Consider the following 24,555-nt stretch of genomic DNA (forward strand, 5'->3'; position numbering starts at 1 on the left):
CACATACCTCCGAGAAGTAGGCAGCTGAACTTCTCCACCTTCACATCCCATTCCGGGTCCCCTGCAGGCCCAAGGTTGACAATGAAGTCACAGACTGTCTACCAGTCACCTGAAGACTGAGTTTTACATCAACACTGCCCATTCTACAAGGAGGAACACTGGCCAAAATCCCAGCTTAGCCATTCCCACCCGTGGTGCGTTTGGCAAGCGACTCCATCCCCAGATCTCAGTTTCTCCATCCATAAAATGCATATGAGAAAACAGGGTTGTTTGTAAATGAGCAAGTGAGTATGGAAATGCACAAACAGGGCATCTGGCACATAATCGCGCCTCTTGAGCTTTTCTCTAGCCTCTGAAACACAGACTCGTTGTCTGCTCCTAAAGACGACAGCAGAAAAATAATGGCCATTGTATATTGCGTGCTTACCATGTGCCACCCTCACATTAGCCTCTTCAGGTCAGGACTACTTTTACCATTATTTTTACAATTGAGGAAACTGAGGCTTAAAGAGGGTAAGTAAGTTACTTGAAGTCACATAGCCAGGAAGCAGCAGGCTGAGTGAGATTCAGGCCCCAGGCCATTGCCCATACTTTGAGTCACCACATTATGACTGCATCCTATCTGGATGGATCCACTTCTCCTCCTGGGCTGCCTCACATTCTGGCCCTGAAATAGTTAAGGTGGAAGCACAGCCTCTGTCCTCCGAGGAATATTCTTTCCCATTTAGGCTGAAATCTCAGCTGGATACTGAGGAGAGGCCCAGGGAAGGGAGGCCAGCTATAAAAAGCTCCTTGGTGGGTTGAGTCTTCTCTGGTTGTACCACAGGCCCCCTGAGCCCAGTAAACTCGGTACTGGTGAGCTCAAGGGGGCCAGGAAGGCTTTCTAGGGCCCAATGGCAGAGAGAGGCTGGCCCCTCTGTGGGTCAGCGTGGGCACCTGCCAGGACTCCTGCTTTCTGAGCTCAGTTTCTTGATGTGCAGAAAAAGCTCATGGCCCCTTGAGGGTCATAGCCATGGTGTCTGTTGTTGTTGTTATTAATATTGTTTTTATTGTTATGCCATGCCCAAGGGAGTAGGACATACATCTGCTGGGTTTTTAGCAGGCATGGGCTATGGGGTGGGAGAGTGGGTAGCCATCTCCAATCCCTCCCTTGCACCAGGTTTATGATAATTTCCTCAAATTTATGGAGCTAGAGAAACCAACCCCAAGATTTCTCCAGGCCACCATTTCCCCTGCTGGGTTTCACCAGTGTCCTGTAAGATGGTAATAGGTTTCCCACAGAATAAAAGAATCTCATTGTCAAATAAGGTTGGGTAACGCCAAGTTTCAACAGAATTGATTTTTTTCTTCAGTTGCAGGCCTTCTCAGAGCTTTGAGTATGCCCATTCATTCATTCTTTGAAACAGTATTTATTGACCATGCTGTGTGCCCAGTGCATTGTGCTGAGCAGGAGTGACACAGTTAAGAACAATCATGATCTTCAACCTCTTGGAGCAGGGCCCAGTCTAAAGCGCTGTTCTTGGTGCTGACTGAATGTTAGAATCACCTACAGGGCTCTCACGGACTGGAGATGTCAAGGCTCACCCAGAAATTTTGATTCAGTTGGTTAACACTAGATCTTGGGCCCCTGTATCTTTCAGAAGCTTCCCTGAGTAGTTACAGTGGGCATCCAGGGTTGAGAGCCAGAGGTAAGCAGTGAAATGACACTTGGGATCAATCCTATGCAGTGAGTTAGGGTACAGTGAAAACAAGAAACAAGGACACTGTCATTGTCTGGGAGGTAGGGAGGGCTCCACCCAGCAAGAGAGATTTTAGCTGAAATCTGATGAATAGGCAGGCATAGGTTACCCAGGTGGGATGGGCTGGGGTTGGGAAGACATCCTGGTGTCTACGCAAAGACCCTGTAGTAAGAAGCCCTTGGGTAATGAGAACAAGGCACATGATGACATTGAGTTTGAGGCCAGAGAGTCCATGACATCTGACAATTTTGCCCCTCTGAGCCTCAGTTTCCTTATCCATAAAATGGGAATGATACTAGTCCCTATGTATAATGTTTATCTGAGCCTGCAAGAAGAAATTTAGAATGCGAAGTCCTTTTAGTGGGATAGCAAACTAATCAAATATGCATTTTTTGACAATACATCTGGGTCTCTGAGTGGACAGTAGATTATAGTGAGTCTAGTGTGATGTGCTTGGATGAAAGCTAGCGCATATTTAACTGAATACCTACTGTGTGCCCTTGGTTGTGGGGTCCAGAGGATAAGTGGATCTCAGCTCACACATTCAGTAAGGTCATGATATATTTTAAGTACCATAGGGGTCTGGGAGGCACCTTGGCGGGAAGAGAAAGGGGAGGGAGGCTCTTTGCCCCTCTCCCTGACACATACACACCCAGCAAATCAGCTCCACTTGCATCTGTTGTATACCCTGAGTTTCCACATCATGCTCCCATTTGAAAAGAAGGCAAACCCAAGAGAGATGACCTCTGGAACTCCAGGGCGTGGTGCTCATGGGAAAATGTACCCAGTTCAGGGCTCTCCATTCTGCTAGGGGGTAACTCTGGGCTCTCTGCTCCTCCAGCAATGGCTCTGAAAGAGCCACAGAATCCTTTGCTGAATTCTAGTATGGGAGGCTGCGCTTAGGACTACAGAAGGCAGTTGGCCCTGGAGGTTTTTCCCTAGGGATTAGAGAACATCATTCCCATGTATTGAGCACCTACTATGTGCTGAGTAGGTTGAAAAGGCTGTTCTGAGGGTGCCTGGGTGGCTCAGGTCATGATCTCAGGGTCCTAGGATCAATCCCTGCATCGCAGCAGGGAGCCTGCTTCTCTCTCGCCCTCTGCCCCTCCCCCTGCTTGTGCTCTTTGTCCCTGTTAAATAAATAAATAAAATCTTAAAAAAAGAAAAGGCTGTTCTAAATTTGATCCCATAGGAATTCTATCTATGAATTTTTTTCTTTTTTATCATCTTCAGATGAGAACAGTGAGTGCAGGGTTGCTAAGGCCCCTAGAAAGGGTGGGCTTTTCTGTTGAGTCTTCTTGAAATTATTGTCTGCTGCCCTCCAAATACCAGCTATGACCAAGGCTGGGACCTCTTGGAAACTGGGAGTCATTGAAGATTACAGGACCAGGGGTTCCTGAGGTTATTCTAGAATCATAGAATCTGTGCAGCCTTTTGGGTAGAGTGGTGAAGAAAGCAGGCTCTGGAGGTAATTGAATCTCTCTTGCTCTGTCCCTTCCCAGCTATGTGACTCAGGATGTGTTACTTTCTCCGTGCCTCAGTTCCTTGATCTGTAAGATGGGGTGATATTAGTACCTAATTCACAGGGTTGATAGGAGGGTTTCATGATTTCATCAACGAGAAGCCGTTAGAAAAGTACGTGTCACACTGTAAGTTTTCAGTGAAGATTATGACCCTATCGCTAGTATTATTTGTCTCAGTTTGCCAGGGCTTCTGTGATAAGGTACCGCACTGTGGGTGGCTTAAACGTTGCGATTTATTGTGTGACAGTTCTGGAGGCTAGAAGTCTGAGATCAAGGTGTGGGCAGGGTCTATTTCTTCTGAAACCTTTCTCCTTGGCTTGTGGATGGCCTCCTTTTATCCCCCAGATCCTCACATGGTCTTCCCTCTGTGTGTGTCTGTGTCCTGATCTCCTCTTATAAAGACACTAGTCATATTGAATGAGGACCCACCCTAATGACCTCATTTTAACTTAATCACCCCTACAAAGACCCTATCTTTAAATACAGTCACTATTCTGATGTCTGAGAGTTAGAGCCTCAACATAGAAATAGGGAGCAGGGTCACAATTCAACCTGCTACAATATTGATACCTTTATTTGTGCCCCCCATTCTCCACTGGGGTGCTGTCTTTCCCTCCACCTGACTTGGTGGGGCTCTCTTTTCCCTCCTGGCCCAGAAATCGCAGCCAAGCACTCAGCTCCGAGGCGAGCGTGGATGAAGGCGGTGTCTTTGAGAGTCTGAAGGCAGAGTCGGCCTCCCCACCTGCGCTCTTCTCCGGCCTCCCTGGCCTCCCAGCAGGCAGCCTGCCTGCCACCCCATTCCCGTCCAGCCTGGTGCTGGGGGCGTCGGCTGGAGGCGGGGACGTGTTCATCCAGATGCCTGCATCCAGGGAGGAGGGCGGGGGCCGGGGTGAGGGGGGCACCTATCACCACCGCCAGCCCCACCACCACTTCCACCACAGCGGCCACCGCGGGAGCTCGCTGTTGCAGCATGTGGGCGGGGACCATCGTGCCCACTCGGATGAGGGGGGTGACGAGCAGCCGGGGACGCCCGCCCCTGCCCTGTCCGAGCTGAAGGCCGTGGTCTGCTGGCTCCAGAAAGGCCTGCCCTTCATCCTGATTCTCCTGGCCAAAGTGTGCTTCCAGCACAAGCTCGGTGAGTCCAAGGGGGTCACAGGTGTGGCAGCCGGCGGGGGGCTTCACCTGCCAGGTCAGGGGCCCTCTATCCCAAGCACCAGGCAAGGTTGTAGAGGCCTTCATGGTGCACGGTGCTCAAGAATATGCAATTTTGAGTCGCAACGTGGTCAACCAGCTGTGTGACCTGGGGCGAGTCACTCGCCTTCTCTGAGCCTATTTTGTCCTCTGTCCAGTGGGGGTTGTCGTTTGTCCTGCAGAAATTTCTGCTGCTGCATGGCTGGCATGAAAGAATAGAGGGTAGTGACTTTTTAATCCCTGGTAATCCCTGCTCCCTGGTAAGCCGGGGCCAGGCCTGATGAATCTGAGCGGGCAGCCAGGACCTCTTCTGTCCTGCAGGCATTGCCGTGTGCATCGGGATGGCCAGCACCTTTGCCTATGCCAACTCCACGCTGCGAGAACAGGTCTCTCTGAAGGTGAGTCACCTGGCCAACTGGGTTCCTAGGCTGCTGTAACGTGACTCCAAGCTCAGTGGCTTAAAGCAACACAGACTTACTCCCTTATAGTTCTGTGGATCAGAAGTCTGAAGGGAGTCTCTCCAGGTGATGATCAGGTGTCAACACGACTGTTCTTTCTGTAGGGTTCAGAGGAGATGCCCTTGCCTTGCCTTTCCCAGGGTCTAGAAGTCACCCACATTCTGTAGCTCATGGCCCTGTTCCTTCTCCTTTGTGCCCACAGTTTTGCACCTCTGTGCCCACCTGTCCCTGGGCCTCTCCCCTCTGTCTCCAGTTCCACTTTTAGGGACTCTTGTGACTACATCAGGCCCAGCTAGAAAATCCAGGCATCTCCTCATCTTAAGGTTAGCTGATCAGCAATCGAACTTCCCCTAACATATCTGGAGGTTATGGGGGAGTAGGATGGGGACATCTCTGGGAGGCCACTTTTCTGCCTGCCACCTCCGGGCAGATCCCCACATCCTTACCCCACACCCTCCGAACAGCAGTGTCTCCCTGACATGCCCATAGCACCCTTATCAGTCTGGCTGTTCTCGCAGTTGAGTCCATCCCACTGGCGCTGCTGGTTCACTAGCTTCACCATCCAGCCTCACCACCATCATCCTGAATTCCCATCTAATCCCCACTCAGCACTAACCATGCCACACACAAAAGCTGGGCAGGCAGCAGCATAGTTCATCTTGCAGATTTATCCCAGCATCCCAGGAGGGAGGCAGAGTCATTCTTACCTCATTTTCCCAATGAGGAGATAGTGGCTCAGAGACACCAAGTGTCTTGTGTATGAGATCACATAGTCTGTGAAAGTGGCAGTGTCCGGCTGTGAACTCAGGCCTTGGGCCTATGGGCTGTGCTCCCCCCAGATTGAAATCCCATCTCCTCCAGCCACCTGCATGCAGTCCCTAGGATAGGTTACCTTGGGGATCTCAGTCTCTGGTGCCACCCTGGAAAATGAACCATTCACACCAATCTTATACATGCATAAAGGGGGCCAAATGATGTAGTGCTTAGGAGATGTTTAGCATAGGACCTGGCATATAGGAGACATTTAATTGAGCTACTTTTAACAAGCTTATGCCTTCTACCGTGCATGTGATCCCCTAATAGCCACCATCCTCTCTGACCCATCTTCTCTCTGTCATTCTCTGGTGCTTTTTTAAAAGCATCTGGGCCTCTATAAGGCACAGAGGGCAGCTCAGTCTCCATTTGACATATGAGCACATTGAGGTCCAGAGGTAGGCATGGAGCCAGAGGTTCTTCTTGACCCTTGGTCTTATCTTCTAAATGCAAACTCCCTTCTGCTGCTATTAGAACAGCAGGTTGATCAACACCAGAGTCGGACACTTTTGGGGCTGGCTCTCATATGCAGTAACATTCCAAATGGTGCCTTGGCTTAAATTTTAGTGGTCAGAGGATTCCAATATCCATGAATAGACGTTCTAGGTAGGCATCCTTGAACCCTCTGAAGACACAGCTGGTGTTGCCTATTTTCTGTGAAATATCAGCTTATTGCTGGAGAACTCTCCCCTTTGTCCTTCAGAGTTTGGCTTTTCAGGGCATTGCTAATTCTCTCTTTGTATTCCACCTTTGATTTGGATTTACAGGGGGATTAAACTGGAATCCATTATTTATTGGCGTAATAAGGGCTGCCTTGCAGATTATTCACATTGATAAGAGCAGTTGGTTGGAAGGAGGTGGTTTCTAGGGTCATTAACCTTGACCACTCCTGGAATAATGGGTGGATGGAGATGCATTTATTTTGTCTCCTCTATGGAAATGTGCTCTATAACCATGCATGGGGCACTGAGCTGTGTCTGGAGACAGTGGAGCATTTACCAAACCACAGAGAAGGTTCCACTGAGAAAGTTATGACCTCATCTTATTCCAGCAATGCAGCTGCCATGATCCAGGAAAAGATGAGCTTTGGGGAATCAGCAGCCAGGGGTCTGTGTGTATCTCCCAGAGCACATGGGCAGGAGCATACCCTGCCCCGTGCCTCCTCTAGAAATTCCCTGGGATGGCTCTCAGGCTGATAAGCTGCTGGGAAACAGGAAACCAAGAAGGTTTTCCAGCTTGTCTTCCTGGGGTCTAATCAGAAATGGGACTGGAGAAAGAATAGGGACAGTTTGGGGAAAGACTTTGTTGGCCATGTGTGTAAGCTTGAATTTTAACCCTATAACTGTGGCCCTGTGTTAAATGGTCAGGCCGGGATAGTAGTCCTGCTGTCCAGGCTGGAAAAAGCAAGAGCAGAATTCACCAGCCTATAGATCTGAATCTAGTGTTGGGTTGTAAAGTCTGAATCATAGATCCTGCCACTTAGTGAGCTCAAAACATGAGCCCATACCAGACTGGAAGTTCACATTTATAAATTTTACTTAATCTTTAAAAAACTCCCATCTTCACATCTGAGGCTCAAAATACGTCCCCTTGAGCAAGAGCTGCTTGCCTGCTGTGTGTGTCAGGTCCTTACAATGAATGTGAACTAACATTCACTACATGCATGTACTGTTCTAAGCGTTTAGTGGATATCAATTCTTATAACTCTATAACGGAGTCTCATATGTATCCATTTTACAGATGAGGAGAAGGAAACGCAGAGAGTTTCAGTAACTTGCCCAGTCCTGTGATTACAGATCAAGGATCTGAACCCAGGTCATCTGGTTCCAGAATCTGTGCTGCTAACCACAGAGCCTTCTTGCTTTTTTCACATAGCAGGCTCTACATTTCTGTCACCTTCTCTGGGACCACCCCTTGGGTTCTAGCAGGGTGGGAAGATGTCAGTGCCCTTCCCTTCACCATCAGCCCTGCTTCTTCCAAACCTTTGAGAAAGGGAAAAGTTTCCACTTGTCAGAGAACCTTCTGGAATGTTTTGTTGTGTGCATCTTTGGTATTGCAGCATCCCTACAAATCTCTTGCTTTGTCTCCAGGAGAAGAGGTCGGTGCTGGTCATCTTATGGATCTTGGCCTTTCTGGCAGGAAACACCCTATATGTGCTCTATACATTCAGTTCTCAACAGCTGTACAACAGGTGAGCAGAGGGGTCTGGCCCCTAGTGGAAAAGTGCGTGTGGGGATGCTTTGTGGGGCTTAGGACACACAACCCCTTCACTTGAGAATAATGCAATGGCTCTGTGTCATGTAAATTTTAAATTCCACCCTCTTGTATACATGCATGCTAAAGCAGAGCTCTCTAGTAGAAATATACCGTAAGCCACATGTGTGATTTTACACTTTCTAGTAACTACATGGTGGGTAGGTGGGAGAGGATTGGCCAGTGAGGGCCTGTAGGCTGAAACTCCAGCCAAGCTTTCAAATCATGTATGTCCCTTTTAAAAATAGACTTTGAGGAATGGGCAGTTTCTCCACTTTCTGGGACCACCCCATAAAAGCAATTTGAGGACTTAGTTCTAAGGCATCAACACACATCCCACACTGCATTACTGTCTGGCCCAGAATATCAAGGTCCTGGTGGGTGGAGGGTGGAGGAGGTAGAGTTTCCCAGAAACTTGGATGAATTTCCAGCTCATGCCAATCTCTGGGCATGATTACATTCGCAGGCTTAGACCTCTGTGCCCCCATCGAACCAGGGCTGAGTCAAATTGGCAGCACAGAGAGAGAAACAGAGAGAGAGCAAGAGAGAGAGAGAGAGAGAGAGAAAGAGAAGCTTAGGAGAAAAGTAACCATTCCATAATAATGTCAGTGGTCTAGAGTGTGTTCGTAAGTAATATCCATAGCCATTACCTTATTTTACCTCCCAGTGACCCAGCGGAGTATTACTGGCCCCATTTTGCAAGTGGGGAAACTGAGGCTTAAAGAAGCTTTTCCTAATGAGTCTTCGTCCTGGTAGGCAGTCCTTGACAGGAGATTAAATCTTCTTCCTAGGAGATTAAATCTTCCTAGCATTTGAAATCTGATGATCAGCATCCTTCCACTTAGCAGCTTTGTGCCATTCAGCAAATAATGGAAACCCTTGTGCCAGTTTCCTCACTTGTGAAACCAGGACCAGGTTATTCTTGCTTTATCCACCTGACAGACTAATTATTCGGAAGACCAGATGTTAGAATACATGAAAAGTACTGGGTAAACTGAAACATTGATATATCATAATCGTATCATGATTGATATTATTTCATGGTGCATTACTGTCCTTGTTGGCAGTGATGCCTAACAAAGGGTGAAACTTACAATAAAATATATCAGTCCATTAAAGTTCATAGCAAACATTAGAAATAAGTGGACTTAGAGACACCTAGATGGTGCAGTTCGTTAAGCATCTGACTCTTGGTTTCTGCTCAGGTCGTGATCTCAGTCAGGGTCCTGGGATCAAGCCCCACATTAGGCTCTGCACTGGGTGTGGACTCCGCTTAAGATTCTCTTTTCCCTCTGCCCTTCCCCTGCCCCCACATCCACATGTGCTTGAGCTCTCTCTTTCAAATAAATAAAATATATATATATTAAAAAAAAAGTGGGCTTAGTGATCAATCTGCAAAAATACTGACCCTGCCTCTCCTCCCAAAGCAAAAACATGAAAAAGCCCTTAAGACGGTGGACTACAACCCAGACAGGTGAATCTAATACCAGCTCATGATAAAAGTGGACGGCAGATCTCATTGTATTGCCGTCACAGAAGTGTAATAGAGAAGCAGAGCATGGAAGTCAGCCGACCATCCCGAGGTCCCAGGGTAGGACAGGAGCAGAGGTAGAGAGTGCCCAGGGCTGCCAGCCTGTCCCTGGGCTATAACGTGGATGGCCGTTCAAACCCGGAGGTGAGGTGTCCACCCGAGACAAGACTAGAACATGAAAAGGACACAGAAGGAATCAGGAGTGGTTGCCAAAATAGATTGGTTTTTATTGATTTTGCTCCACTCTTCCTCTTTGAGGATCTTTATTATAAATAGAAATACATTTTTAAAAATAAAAGAAATAGACCGGTTCATTGCTAGGATGCTATAATAAGAGAGCCCAGTTTGTGCTAATTCCTGCCAGCCCAGCAGAATATAGCAGAATCATTCAGAAAACATCCACGCTGGGCTGTGTGCACTGTTCCTTGCTTTATGGGGGCACAGAGAGGACTTGATGTGGCCTTCACTCAGAGCCTCGAATCAAGCAGGAGGAAAAATGAGTGGACCAGCACAGTTGGGTGCTGGTTCCTATCCTGGCTCCCATTCTTATCAAGAGCCATGGGCAGGTGACTGTATCTCTTAGGACTCCAATTTTTCCAGCTCAGATTGGAATAATCACAGAACCTGCTTCATAGAGTCTTTGGGAAAATGAAATGAGTTAAGACATGATAGTGTATAGAATAGACCGGCATGATGTGAACACCCAAGATAACTTAGCTATTATATTATTATTATGAACAACATCATTCTCAGGTGCTAGAGAGCAGTGCTACTCAAAGCATGGTCCATGGACCCATGTCAGGTGCAGAATGGCTTGTCGTCTGTGTTTAACAGGGCAAATACAAAAACTGAGCGTGAAGTTAACTTACCTGGTCACAGATCAGTAAAATAGGTTTACATACTCCAAGTATAGAGTATAGAGTATGGCTGCTATAGAAAAAGATCCAAAGCATTAACCACAGCCAGGATACCTGGGTCTGAATTCACCTTTATCTTTTAGTATTTGTAGGACCTTGTGCATGTTACTTTAACTTTCTGTGCCTCTGTTTCCTCATCTGCAAAATGGGTTTGTAACAGTGCCTACCTCGTAGAGTTGCTTTTACTGTCACTGCTGCACAGCGGGGTCCATAGGTGTCTATTATCCTATTGATTTCCACCAATAACACTATGAAGGAGGGAATGAGTCCCATTTTGCAGATGAAGACACTGAGACTTACAGAGATAACATTATTTGCCCAAGGTTCAATAAATGGAGAAAACTGGATTCAAATTCTGGGTCTCTCTGATACTAATGCCCAAACACTTATGTCGTGTGACCTTAGGCAACTTATTCCACCTCTCCAAGCTTCAGTTCTTCATTTATAAAGTGGGAATAAGCGGTGTTCACTGTGCAGGGCAAGGAGATACAATAGATAGAGGGCTTAGCACAGTGCCTACACATCAATTCCCCTCCTCCGAACATAGTGTTGGCTAGCCTGCCTGACTACCTTCCTTTTGCTTCCTCTTTTGAAGCCTGTTGTGGATTCTAAAATTGAAGGACACCTTAATTAATGATGTTCCTGGCCAATCTTGTTGCATAGCCCTCAGGGGAACAGAGGCTCAGAGGCTAAATACCCACCTGAGATCACACAGCAAGTTAGTAGCAGATTCAAAAACAGGACAAGGATGTCCGATTCCCAGTTCAGTACTCTTTCTACAGGTAATACAAGCCTCCCAGAGTGAATAGGAGGAACTGCCAATGGCCAGGGATCCTCATTGAGCATCCTGACTCTCTGAACCATCTTCCCCTTTACTCCCCTCCTCCCCCGACCAGCCTCATATTCCTGAAGCCCAACCTGGAGACACTGGACTTCTTCGACCTGCTGTGGATTGTGGGCATTGCTGACTTTGTGCTCAAGTATGTCACCATCGCCCTCAAGTGCCTCATAGTGGCCCTGCCCAAGATCATCCTGGCTGTCAAGTCCAAGGTAGGCACTGGCTGTGGCCACCCAGTAGCCCAGTCCCACTGACCATGCAGGGGATTTGGGGCACTCTCTGGAGGTGGGAAGAATAAATGTAGGCAGAGCTGATGCCAGCATATCAAATAAACAGGGCCTGTCACCCACCTCTTATAGTTCCCTGAGCCTGAGCATGTTCTGTATTGTCCCCTTTCTCTCTTCTGCAAGGGTGCTTCTAAGTTTCATTGTTCAAAATGGCCCTTGTTGCAATTTTCCTATAAATTTCATCTGTGCCAGGAAAAAAGCATGTTGCCATGCCCTAGGTCCTGCTTCTCCCAGGGAAGGATGGCTATCATAGGTTTCAATTCTGTGTGACTTTAGAAGCATTGTTTTTTTTTTTTAAGGGAAGGGTCCTGGGACACCTGAGTGGCTTAGCGGTTGAGCGTCTGCCTTTGGCTCAGGGAGTGATCCCAGGGCCCTAGGATTGGGTTCTGCATCAGGTTCCCCACAGGGAGCCTGCTTCTCCCTCTGCCTATGTCTCTGGTTCTTTCTCTGTGTCTCTCATGAATAAATAAATAAAATCTTTAAAAAAAAAAAAATAGAGGGAAAGTCCCTGAGGCTCAGAAGAAACAAATTCCATGATTGATGAGGGATGTCTGCTGTGGACATAAGATGGGGTGTAGAGGTGATGGTGCTTTGCCCACTGGAAAGGCCTACAGGCAGATGTTGGCCCAGAGAGGTCTTGGGAGGTAACTACTGTAATTCAGAGGACTGAGCAGACTTGGGAAAAGACAGCATCTTTAGGGGTTAGTTAATGCCATTGCCTCTGCAAGGAGACTTGAAGCAGGGAATCTAGACAGAGGGAGATGCACTAAGGAATTTTTGAAGCATCCTGCTTTCCATTCTGTAAAGGCAGCCATCTTTTCATCTTCAGAACACTCAGAATTCATACCAGGCATTGGCGGGAAGGACAACAGGTTGGAAATGGCCTGTCCATCTTCAGTGCCCAAAGCCATTGGTCAAGTGAATAGGAAAAACACTACTGTGTCCCTCCTTTACTCACACATTCAGCACTCTGACCACACGTGTGGTTTTCCCACACATTAGGCAATGCTCTGGCACCAGCTGGGTGTCCTACAATTCCACTCAATTCCACCATTATCTACCTAGAGGCAACATCCCATCCCACAACGTGAAGGGCTCAGTCCCACAAAAATGTACCCACTCCACTTCAGGTACCAGTTGCCAGTCTGAGATTGTCACCTGTGCTTCCCCAACTCCTTGGGTTCAGTCATTTGCTAGAATAGCGCAAGGAAACACTTTTATTTACCTACTTGTTGTGTAATAAAGCATGATAAAGTATACTGATAAATAGCTAGATGAAGAGGCACATAAGGTGAGGTCTGGAAGGGTCCTGGGCACAGGAGCTCCTGTCCCCATGGAGTTGGGTTACATCACCCTCCTGGTATGTGGATGTGTTCCTCAACCCCACACTATTGGGATTTTTGTGGAAGCCATATCACAGAGGCACGATCAATCACTAACTGCATTTCCAGCCCATCCCCCCCTCTCTGCAGTAAGGGAGGTAGGGCTGAAAGTCCTAAGCTTCTAATCATGGCTTGGTTTTTCTGGTGAGCAACCCCCATCCCGGAGCCCACCAGGAATCTCATTAGAACCAAGGATACTCCAGGAAATTCCAAGGGATTTAGGAGCTCATTGTCAGCAACTGTGGGCAGAGACCAATAGAGAGATCTGAGTTCGATTTTCTGCCCCCGCCCAATCTCACCTTTACTCTCCCACCATGTAGTTTATCCAGTTGAACCACAATCCTAGGCTATTGCGGTTTCCTTAGACAAAGCCACAGCTTTGCTGTTCAGAGGCAGCTTCAGGGAGTCTAAAATGGCATAGACAGAAAGACAACAAGGAAACAGACCTCAGGAAGTCCTGAGATGCCTCCCCACCTGCCCCTCCAAGACCATCATCAACATTACCCTTCACCCCCTGAGCTCAGACCACGTACCAGGGAGGCAGCAGGGACTTGACAGTGGGGAGCAGTGTGGCCTGATGGCCAGGCACGCAGACTTTAGCATTAGGCATATCTACATTCAGGTCACAGCTATACCCCCTCTTGGCTGTGTGACTTTGGGCAGATGACAAAATGTCTCTGAGTCTTAGTTTCCTTATCTGTCAGATGATAATAAGAATGGCAGCTTCCTCCTGAGTGCTAACCTCATAAGAAATTTTGTTGGTAGGAAACTGGAACTGCTCTGCCCCATGCTCAGCACATAATAAATGCTCAGTGAATGATTCACAATGCTTCTTTTTTTTAAGATTTTATTTATTTATTTATCTATTTATTTATTTATTTATGTGCTTTATACACATAAGCTCATTGAATCTGCACAGCCCCATGGATGTACTATTTTGACTACCATCCCCTTTCACAGACATAGGAAACCGCTCTGAACACACAGGTCCCATCCTGGGCAGCCCCTCACAGACAGCTTCCTGTCAAGAACTAGTAATTATGCCCTTCTCACTCTTTCCATTTCTTCTTCAAACAGTAAATGAATCTCTAGGGAGATAACAGCTCCCTTCCTGTGGAAGCTTCTTCACTCCTGGTTGCCTTCCCTCTATCCTGCCCACACCTTCGTCAAGAACAGATGTGTTAAACTCTTTTTCAATTAATAAGCAAGCAAAATATTTAAATACCCTTTACCAAAGAAGATCTGGTAGCAAATACGTACCTGAAAAAATGTTCAGCATCATTAGTTTTTAGGAATGAAAACCACAATGAGATGACACACACGTGAATGATGGTGGCCAACGTGAAAAGGTCCGAGCACACCACATACCACAGGTGGCAGAGCTGTGGGAGAACTGGAACTCAGACGCTTCCAGTGGGAATGGAAGTGATATAGCCTCTTTGGAAGCCAATTTGGCGGGGTTTTGTGTGTGTGTGTGTGTTTTTGTTTGTTTGTTTTGTTTTGTTTTTAGATTTTATTTATTCATGAGAGACAAAGAGAGAGAGGCAGAGACATAGGCAGAGGGAGAAGCAGGCTCCCTGTGGGGAGCCTGATGCGGGACTTGATCCCAGGACCCCAGGATCATGACCTGGGCTCAACCCCTAAGCCATCCCAGTGCCCCAGTTTGGCAGTTTTTTAAAAGATGAGGGAAACACCTGCCGTACAGTCCAGCCCTCCCACCCATAGGCATGCACCCAAGAGGAGTGATAGCTTGTGTGTATGTAAAGATTTTTGTGTGAATGTTCATACAGCTTTATTTATAATAGCCACAAATCGGAAAGCACCCACATTTCCATTAATAGGTGAGGAGAGAAACAGATTTTGGTATCTCCATGCAACAAAATACAGCTCAGCGATGTAAAGGGATGAACTACAGCTGACCCTTGAACAACATGGATTTGAACCACACAGGTCCACTTGTACAAGAATTTTTTCTGATAAACACAGCACAGGACTGTCCGTGTATTTTCTCTTCCTTGCGATTTCCTTAACATTTTCTTTTCTCTAGCTTACTTTATTGTTAAGAGTGCAGTATATAATACATATAACATCTAAGATATGTATTTATCAATTTCTGTTACTAGTAAGCCTTCTGGTCAACAGTGGGCTGTTAGTCAAGTTTTCAGATAGTCAAAATCATCTGAAGATTTTTGCGCGAAGGTCAGTGCCCCTGATGGTGTACTGTTTAAGGGTCAGCTCTGTTGTTACAAGCAATAAATGAATCTTAAAATAGTTAACAATGGTGCTAAGTACAAGAAACTGTAACCAAGAAGAGTATACCTTATAATCCTATTTATATAAACTTCAGAAAATGTAACTGAGTTTAGGGTGTTGCCCGAAGGGATCAGAGGGAGGGATTACCAAGGGGTAATAGATATAGTCACTGTCTTGACTGCGGTGATGGTTTCACAGGTGTGTGCATGTAATGAGCTTATCAAATTATACACTTTTTAAAAATTATACACTTTTTAAAAAATATTTTATTTATTTATTCATGAGCGACAGAGAGAGAGAGAGAGAGAGAGAGGCAGAGACATAGGCCGAGGGAGAAGCACGCAGGGAGCCCGATGTGGGACTCAATCCTGGGTCTCCAGGATCACTCACTGGGCTGAAGGCAGCGCTAAACCACTGAGCCACCTGGGCTGCCCAAATATACACTTTTAAGAGTAGGGGCCACTGTTGCATCTACACTGGCTTAGTCCCTCCCCAGTCTGGGCTGCTGTTGTCAGGGGGTGGCCCCAGATGCTCATCTCTGGGGCCTCCACTCAGATCCCCCAAACCTTCTCCTTCTTAGCACTGTGACACTTTGGGATTACCTGTTCATGGGATTATTAGGCCCATGTCCTCCTTCCCATAAACTGAAAGTCTGTTTTGTCTGCAAGACTGAGTGCGGCATCAGGCAGGGTAGGTCTCAGGTGGGTGAGCGACATGGTGAAGAAAGTGGAGTTTACTCAGTCCTTACCCTGTGCCTTCCGGTGGACTATCTCCAGATAGAAATAAGATGGGAAATCTTTTCAGTGTCTACTGAGGGCAAGAGACAAACCTAGCCACGTGATGATGCTCACTGAGCTTCAACTGTCTGGAATAATAATAGCTTGGAATTATTGAGCACCAACTGTGTACCTCAAACTTTGCTAAGAGTATTTCTTGTGTGATTCCTTATGTGGCCCCTTCCTTTTAGGTGGGTACCATCACTCTCATGGATGGGTAGGAGATGGGCGGTGAGGGGGTAGGTGGCTTCTCAGAGTCACAGAGCTGTTACCGCTTCATGCTATTGCTGGGCTACCCAGAGCTTCACAGCTTCACAGCCCAAGCTCTACTTCAAAGTGGATGTGGGAGAAGGATAAGGAAAGCAGGCAGGTATGGTTACTAAACACCTAATACAGTCTGATTCTTGCTAGATTCTTTCCCATATCTTTACTTCAGGCTCTCATCAGCCCTGTAAGAGAGAATTTATTATCACCTCTTTCTAGATGAAAAACTCATGATCCTGAGACAAATCACCCTGTGTCTGGTTCGTTAAAACAACAGAAATTTGTTTTCTCATAGTTCCAGAGGCTAGAAGTCCAAAGTCCATATCACTAGGCCAAAATCAAGGTGTTGGAGGGCAGCACTCCCTCTAGATGTTATGGGAGGATCCATTCCTTGCCTCTTCCAGCTTCTGGTGGCTGCTGGTGTCGCTTGTGGCTTCCATTCCAGTCTCTGCCTCTTTGGCCTTGTGGCTTTCTCTGTGCATGAAGTGTCCCTGTCTCTTTTAAGGATATAAGTGAAAAAAAAAAAAGTGAAAAAAAGTGAAAAAAAAAAAAAAAGGATATAAGTGATTGCATTTAGGGTTCTGGGTAATCCAAGATATTCTTCTCATGCCAAGAGTTTTGTTTGTTTGTTTGTTTTTAAGATTTTTACTTATTTATTTGAGAGACAGAGTAAGAATGAGAGAGAGCGCGAGAGAGCACATGGGCAGGGGGAGAGGCAGAGGGAGAAGCAGACTCGACCCACCCCCCCCACCCCCCGCTTTGCAGGGAGCCTGACATAGAGCCTGGGCTCTATCCCAGGACCTAGGATCATGACCTAAGCCAAAGGCAGACACTCAACCAACCGAGCCACCCAGGCGCCCTCATGCCAAGAGTCTTAATGAAGACCCCTTTTCCAGATAAGGTCACATTTGCAGGTTCTAGGTAGCAGGTGTCCTTGGCCATTTCTTCACTGACTATCCTGAGGCTGAACGAGGTACAAGACACCTAGCCACTCAGTGATAGAATCAGAGTAAGAACCCACATCTTCCAACTCCCAAGGCTGGCCACTGCAGGAGGGTCCCTGCCAGGCCCTGAACCAGCCACATGCCAGAGCTCCTGGCCCCTCCTAACCCTGCCACATTCTAGCCATGAGGCCTCTGGTGAGTCACTTCATGCCCCTGAACACGTTTTATCCTGTGAAGAATTGAGATATTAACAAAACCCTGCCTGAGATGCTGCAAAGATAAAAAGACTTTCTGGATATGGGATGGAGGGAGGGGTGGGTTAATCATTGCTGGACAGGAGGCAGGCAAGGCTTTGCAGCCCTCTGCCACTGTTCCCACCTACCTGTCCACCTGCATTCTCCCTACACTTGCCTTTTCCCTCCCCCAGCCTCTCACCCTGTTCTCTGTGCTTCAGCCCAATTCTACTTCTCTCGTGTCTCTACACACACCGACTAGTACCAACACGTGATAAATGTTCTCCTTATCCAGTTTTCTGGATGAGAAGCCCAAGGCACCGAGACACTGCATAACTAGCTTGTACAGTTTCCAGAGTGGGTTGTGTGGCATCCAGTCTCCTACCCACTGCACCTGCTGATCCTTCTGCCTCAAAGACCCTTCCCCTGCTTTGTGTCATAATTAACTCCCACTCCTTGGATCACAGCCTCATAGAAACCTTCCCTGCCCCTTTAGGCTAGGGATGGTGCCCCTGACGAGGACTCCCAGAGCACCCTATACTCCTGTTCTAGCACTCCCTGCCCTGACTATAATTGCTTGCTTAGTTGTCTGCCTTCTCTGCTTGTCACCTCTGTGACAGCAGAAATGAATGCATCTAGCTTGTTTGTCAATGGGTTGCTGGCATCTCATATGCACTCAGAAGCATTTATTATATGTATATAGAGGTACATGTATGCATTAGATATATAGGTAGATGGATGAATTTGATGACTGGAGAGGAAGGTTGGTGGGTGGGTGGATGAATGGATAGATGTATGGATGGATGGCTGGACGTATGGACAGACAGATGGACAGGTGGGTAGATGGATAGGTGAGTGAATGAGTCATAGCCTAGCCAACTACACTAAATCTCACCACCTCCTCTTATACCAGCAGCAAGAGTTAAATTCCTTTCCCAGCTCAGCTTAAACCTCTTGTATTTGGTAGCTGTCCAAACAACTCTGTCATGAAGACGCAGGAATCCACAAAGCAAAGCAGTTACTCCTCTGTGCTAGGAAGGACCATAGAGGGAGCCTCAAAGAAACCTAGAAGTCAAGCTAATAATGATAAATACAGCCAAGCATTACTGAGCAGTTCCTAGGAGCTAGGCAGCGTGTTAAGCCATGATATTCATTCAAGAAATATTGCCTAAGTGCCAACTGTGTGTCAGGCACTGTTCTAGGCACTGAGGATATATCAGTGAACAAAGTAGACAAAAATCTCCATACTCGTGGACTTTATAGTCTACAGAAGACATTGTCTCATTCAGCCTTAATCCTGGGATGGTAGATGTTGGTTTCTCTTGTCACGGAGCAGAAACTGGGTTAAATCACATGCCAAAGGTTGCAAACCCCATAGTTACCACCTAGCAGGAGGAGCAGCTCATGTGGAGTAGGCGCTCGCTCTGAACGGGCCAGACATTCATTTCCTTCTGACATTTTACAAGGCAAGGGCTGTTGTTTTTTGTGTTTTTTCTAATCCAAGTCCTATTCACGTACTATGAAATTAACCAGTAATCAGTGTAAAGTCTGCAATTCAGTGGCATTTGGTATATTCACAGTTATATGTAACTGTCCCCTCTGTCTAGTTCTAAGACATTTTCATCACCCCAAATGGAGCCTTCCCCACTTCGCTCACAGTCACTCCCCCTCATGCACCCCTAGCCTCTGGCAACTACTACTAATCTGCTGGATTTTGTGGACATTTCAAATAAGTGGAACCATCCATTATGTGACCCTGTGCCTGGCTTCTTCCCCTATACATAATGCTTTCAGGGTTCATCTGCATTGTAGCTGGTGTCAGGACCTCTTTCCTGCTTATGACTGAATCACATTCTATTGCGTGGGTACACCACCATTTATTTACCCATTCACCCATTTATGTATATTTGGGTTTCATGGACACTGTTCAGCTATTGTGAAAGTGCTATTCCAACCATTTGTGTACAAGTATCTGTTTTTTTGTTATGTTTTGTTAACAAGCATCTGTTTGAACACGTTTTTTCTGGGTACATACCTAGGAGTGGAATTGCTGGGTCATGGGATAATTCTTTGACTTTTTGAAGAACCGCCCTATTGTTTTCCACAGTGGCTATACCGTTTTACATTCCAACAGGTACTGCCTTTATCCATGCTCTCCAGAGGAGAAAACAATCAAAGTGAGAGATTCAGGAGATAGCCCAAGACCACACAGCTTGTAAGTGGCCGAGCAGGGATTTGAATTCAGGGAGTCTGACACCAGAATCCTTAGTCTGAGTTACTAGGGCCAGATTCCCTCCTATGTCCATTCCCTGGTTTGGTTTGTGAAATTGCTCAGTGTTGATTAAGGAGAGGGGTCCCCACCATGTATACAAAATCCCCCCAAGTTCAGACTATGGCTTCTTCACTCCCTTCCCCCTCTTGCAGGCACTTCTGGGGGCAAAGGGGTGGGGATGGGACCTGACACCCTTTCCCTGCGCTGCCAAGGTATGGGTGACAATTATTAATGCCTCCCTGGCAACTGTCCAGCTCCCTTTTTCTGATTATTATTATTTTATTCGGCGAGATTAATGTGCCAGGTCAGAGCATAATCCAGCCTGTAAAAAGTGATGTGAATAGTCTCTTCAAGATAAATTGCAGGCTTGGAAAAGGTTCACAGCCTTTCCTTGCCTGTCTGAGTGCTCTTCCGAATCCTCATCAATCCTTGTCTGGGCAGAAGAAAAGGACGGGTCTTCATTTGCAGCTGGGGAGGTGGGAGGGAGGGGGAAGAGCACATCTGTCAGGGACCCCTAATGGCACACAGCACAGATGCTCTGTCCTGTGCCTCCATGCCATCCACTGAGAGGGTGGGTTGGTTTTTAATATGATAATCGTTATACTGGAAGGGCTTTTGGCATTTGGATTTGCTTGATGGCTCTGTGGTCCCTGACGTGTGAGGCTGGGTGAGCCACCAATTCCCAGGTGCCTCCAGACACTGGAATGCCTGTCAGGAATCTTCTCACACCTGGGCCTCCCAGGAGAGCTTTGCTCATTGGCCAGCCAAAATAGGGATGGGGTTAAGGTTGGCAACCACTGGTTGGCAACCTTAACCCTAAACCATCACACTGGCTGCATGTCTAGACACCCACTTATCATTATAAATCCAGATAACTTATATGACCCATATGTCTTAGCTTTGCTTGATCTGGCTCCTACCCAACTATCTGACCTTATCACTAGTGACTGTCTCCCTTGCTCACTCTGGATCCACCACCAGTGGCCTCAGGGTCTCCCCGATGCACCCAACACCTTCCCTCTCAGGCTCTTTGCATTTACTGTTTCCTCCCTCTGGGACAGTTTTCTTCCCTCTGTCCCCATGGCTATCTCCTTTCCATCATTCAAGTCTTGCTCCATTGCTCCAGGGTCACTTATTCTGAGACCGTGTCATATCCCTGGCCACCCTGCTGAAAATGGTTGTCCTCAACCTGTATTACCACACCCCTATTTTATTTCCTTCCTTGGGAACATAGGATTCTTGGCCACATTCTTCCCTCCCCAGCCCACCCCACAACATTATTTAGGACCTGTGGACTGACATGGGTGATCTTATACCCTGAGAATATAAAAATAAGTATGAAACCAGTTTTTTTTTTTTTTTTAATTTTTATTTATTTATGATAGTCACAGAGAGAGAGAGAGAGGCAGAGACACAGGCAGAGGGAGAAGCAGGCTCCATGCACCAGGAGCCCGACGTGGGATTCGATCCCGGGTCTCCAGGATCGCGCCCTGGGCCAAAGGCAGGCGCCAAACCGCTGCGCCACCCAGGGATCCCGAAACCAGTTTTTATATTAACCTAATCCAGACCTAGTTAAAAGAGCAAAAATCTTGTTCTTGAAACATGCATCTCTAACTCCTATTAAGTAGAAAGAACAAAAAATCTGGCTTGTACGCATTGCTCCTTCTTTTTATTAAAATGAAATACTCTTCATCCAGAATTCTAGAGCTGCATTGGCCAGTATGGCAGCCACATGCAACATGTGACTATTTGTTTTATTTTATTTTTTTAAATAGAGATTTTATTTTTAAGTAATCTCCAAACCCAATGTTGGGTTCAGACTTTAAACCCCAAGATCAAGAGCTGCATGCCCCACAAACTGAGCCAGCCAGGTTCCACCACATGTAACTATTTACATTTAAATCAGTTAAACTTAAAATCCCATTCCCTAGTTGCCCTGGCCATGTTTTCAGCACTCGGTAGCCAGCCATGGCTGGAGGCTACCATTTTGGACAGCACAGATATAGAACATTTCCGTCATCCCAGAACATTCATTGGACATCACTGTTCTGGAACATTCTGAGGACAGGGTTTATTCAACCTTCCAATGGTATAGGTAGCAGGCAGCTGTCATTCTGCCCATTTCTCAGATAGAGGGAAACATAAAAGCTGGTATTTGTCTAAGAGCCCTCCAGCTCTAGTAAGTGGAGGTGGCTCCACAGAACAGAAGACCCTGGCCTTGAGCAAAACCTCATTCAAACTCTGGCACCTTGATGTATTCCTCACATGACCTTGAGCAAGTGACCTCACTCTTTGGACATCTCAGGTTCCTCATCCCTAAAGTGGTCATCTTGAGGTTCTCAGCCTCTTAGGTTCTCAGAAGGTAGAAGGCCATGTACCTAGCTTGCTGGGTAGTTACTAGCATCAACCACAACTGAAAACAAGGAAAGGCTTCGCTCAAGTGTTTTCTCCAAAGAACCCAGCATTTGATTAACTTTCTGTCTTTGCTGTAAGATAGGAAAGAGGCTGCACCTGGGGTCCTGGGATCGAGTCCCAATCAGACTCCCCACAGGGAACCTGCCTCTCTTTCTGTGTGTCTCTCCTGAATAAATAAATAAAATCTTAAAAAAAAAAAAAAAAAAAAGAATAGGAAAGAGGAAGCCCTTCCTAAGTCCAAAATCATCTTAACCCGATCTTCCTGTTGAGTGAGACTCCACGAGATGCCAGTCTCACCAGCTCGCCTCCAAGTATAGGGCAGGAGAGGGAGAGCAGACAAAAGTTAGGAAAGGTAGTTTTCTCTGATGAGAGCAGAGAGGATTCATGAGGCTTTTCAGACTGTGAAAATCCCTCTATTTTCTGGGTCCTGAACCCAGCACTTTTACTTTCAGAGTGATTTCCTGTTGAGTGTGTCTCCCTCCCCTTCTGGAGGTCAGGCATTCACCTCTCTGCCCTGCCCTCCTGAGCAGATATCTGTCTACCCTAGGGCAGGTCTGGATGGCCTAGGCCTATGCTCCAGTCCTTATGGCACATCATTTTGTGTATAAAAGTGCAGAACTTCTCCCAGGGCCAGATGCATCTGCCCCAGAGTCCTGTACTGGGGGTGCTAGAAGGGGTTAAACTAGTGGTTCCCAACTAGTGGGGTGAGGGGTGACCTTTGGCAATTTCTGGAGACATAATTGGTTGCCACATTGGGGTTGGGAGGGATTGCTATTGGTTTTTAGTGGATAGAGGCCAAGGATGCTGCTAAACATCCTACGTGCACAGGCCAGTGCCCCACCACTGAGAATGATCCAAAGTGTCAGCAGTCCCAAGGTCAAGAAACCCTAGGTTAAATGTGTTTTATGATCCTGAGTCAACTCCCCTACTGTTACAGGCTGAATTGTGTCCCCCTGCCCCAAATTCATATGTTGAAGTTCTAACCCCTGGTATCTCAGAACACAACTGTTTGGAGAACTATCCTTTAAACAGGCAGTTAATTTGAAATGAAGTCTTTAGTGAGCCCTAATCCTACTGGTGTCCTTATAAAAGGGGAAATTTATACACACACACACACACACACACACAGGGAAGACTACGTAATGACACAGGGAGGAGGCAGGCATCTGCAAGCCAAGGAGAGAGGCCTCAGAAGAAACCAACCTTGCTGACACCTCAATCTCAGACTTCCGGCCTCCAGAACTGAGAAAATAAATGTCTGTTGTTCAAGCCACCCAGTCTGGGCACTTTGTGATGGCAGCCCTGGAAAACTAATACATCCACACACCGGTTTCCCCACTTATGTCCTCTCAGGAGAGTGCTTTTGCATTCATTCTGTGTGTCCCAACTTTCTGCCATCCCCCTAGTTATTGAGGATACATTATTATTATTAAAGATTTTATTTATTTATAGAGACACAAACAGAGGCAGAGCCATAGGCAGAGGGAGAATTAGGATCCCTATGGGGAACGCAATGCAGGACTCGATCCGAGAACCCTGGGATCACTCTGAGCTGAAGGCAGATGCTCAACCACTGAGCCACCCAGGCATCCCTATTTTTTTTTTTTTAAATAGGTTATAGAGTCACAGGATTCAGAAGTTAAAACACCAAAAACAGCATATGTTTTTTTGGAAAAGAAAAATCCTCTTCCCTCACCTGCCCCCAGGCACCTGTTTTGCCCCCCCAAAGAGGTTATAGTTATCCCTGGATCTTTTTTTTTTTTTAAGATTTTATTTATTTATTCATGAGAGAGACAGAGAGAGAGAGAGAGGCAGAGACACAAGCAGAGGGAGAAGCAGGCTTCATGCAGGGAGCCCGATGTGGGTCTCGATCCCGGGACTCCAGAATCAAACCCCGGGCCAAAGGCAGGTGCTAAACTGCTGAGCCACCCAGGGATCCCCTCCCTGGATCTTTTATAGCTGTTGTATACATATTCAAGCAAAACGCACGTGTACCCTTATCCCACTCAGCTTTATATTTGATTTTATTTTTGTTTAATCAAACAATAATGTTCTACATGCAGCTTCCACCTCACTTGTTTGAGATCATTTCACACAGATACACAGCCTAATGGTTAAAAACCAGACCGCTTGCATTCAAATTCTGTTTGGGAAATCCACTGTCACTTAGTAGTTGTGGGACCCTGCAACTTCACCTCTGCTTGTTCACCTTTCCTCATCTATAAAATAAGATAATAATAGGGCCTACCACTATTATTCAATTAGTGCCTAGCAAATTACCACCAACTTAGCAGCTTAAAACAACACCCATTTATTAGTTCACAGTTTTGTAGGTCAGAAGCCAGGCTTGGACTTGACCATGTTCTCTGCATAGGGTCTCGCAAGGTCAAAATCAAAGTGTTGGTCAGGCTGGGCTCCTCTCTGGACATGCTGGAGGGGAACCTACTTCCAGACTTATTCAGGTTG

At 46.7% G+C, this 24,555-nt stretch overlaps 1 protein-coding gene across 14 annotated transcripts in view; it reads left to right on the forward strand.

Moving 5' to 3' along the window:
* Positions 1–24,555, forward strand: part of RNFT2 (ring finger protein, transmembrane 2) — a 76,997-nt gene that overhangs the window by 3,381 nt on the left and 49,061 nt on the right. For 12 of the 14 annotated variants that reach the window (XM_072722914.1, XM_072722911.1, XM_072722912.1 and 9 more), the window contains 4 exons: positions 3,919–4,397; positions 4,775–4,851; positions 7,815–7,915; positions 11,322–11,475. In XM_072722914.1, the coding sequence (XP_072579015.1) occupies positions 3,919–4,397; positions 4,775–4,851; positions 7,815–7,915; positions 11,322–11,475 (811 nt within the window). The remainder of the gene's footprint in view (positions 1–3,918; positions 4,398–4,774; positions 4,852–7,814; positions 7,916–11,321; positions 11,476–24,555) is intronic. The other 2 variants (XM_072722918.1, XM_072722919.1) reach the window with 1 other exon arrangement.

The sequence above is a fragment of the Vulpes vulpes genome, chromosome 10 (assembly GCF_048418805.1).
Source record: "Vulpes vulpes isolate BD-2025 chromosome 10, VulVul3, whole genome shotgun sequence".
Classification (NCBI taxonomy): Eukaryota; Metazoa; Chordata; class Mammalia; order Carnivora; family Canidae; genus Vulpes; species Vulpes vulpes.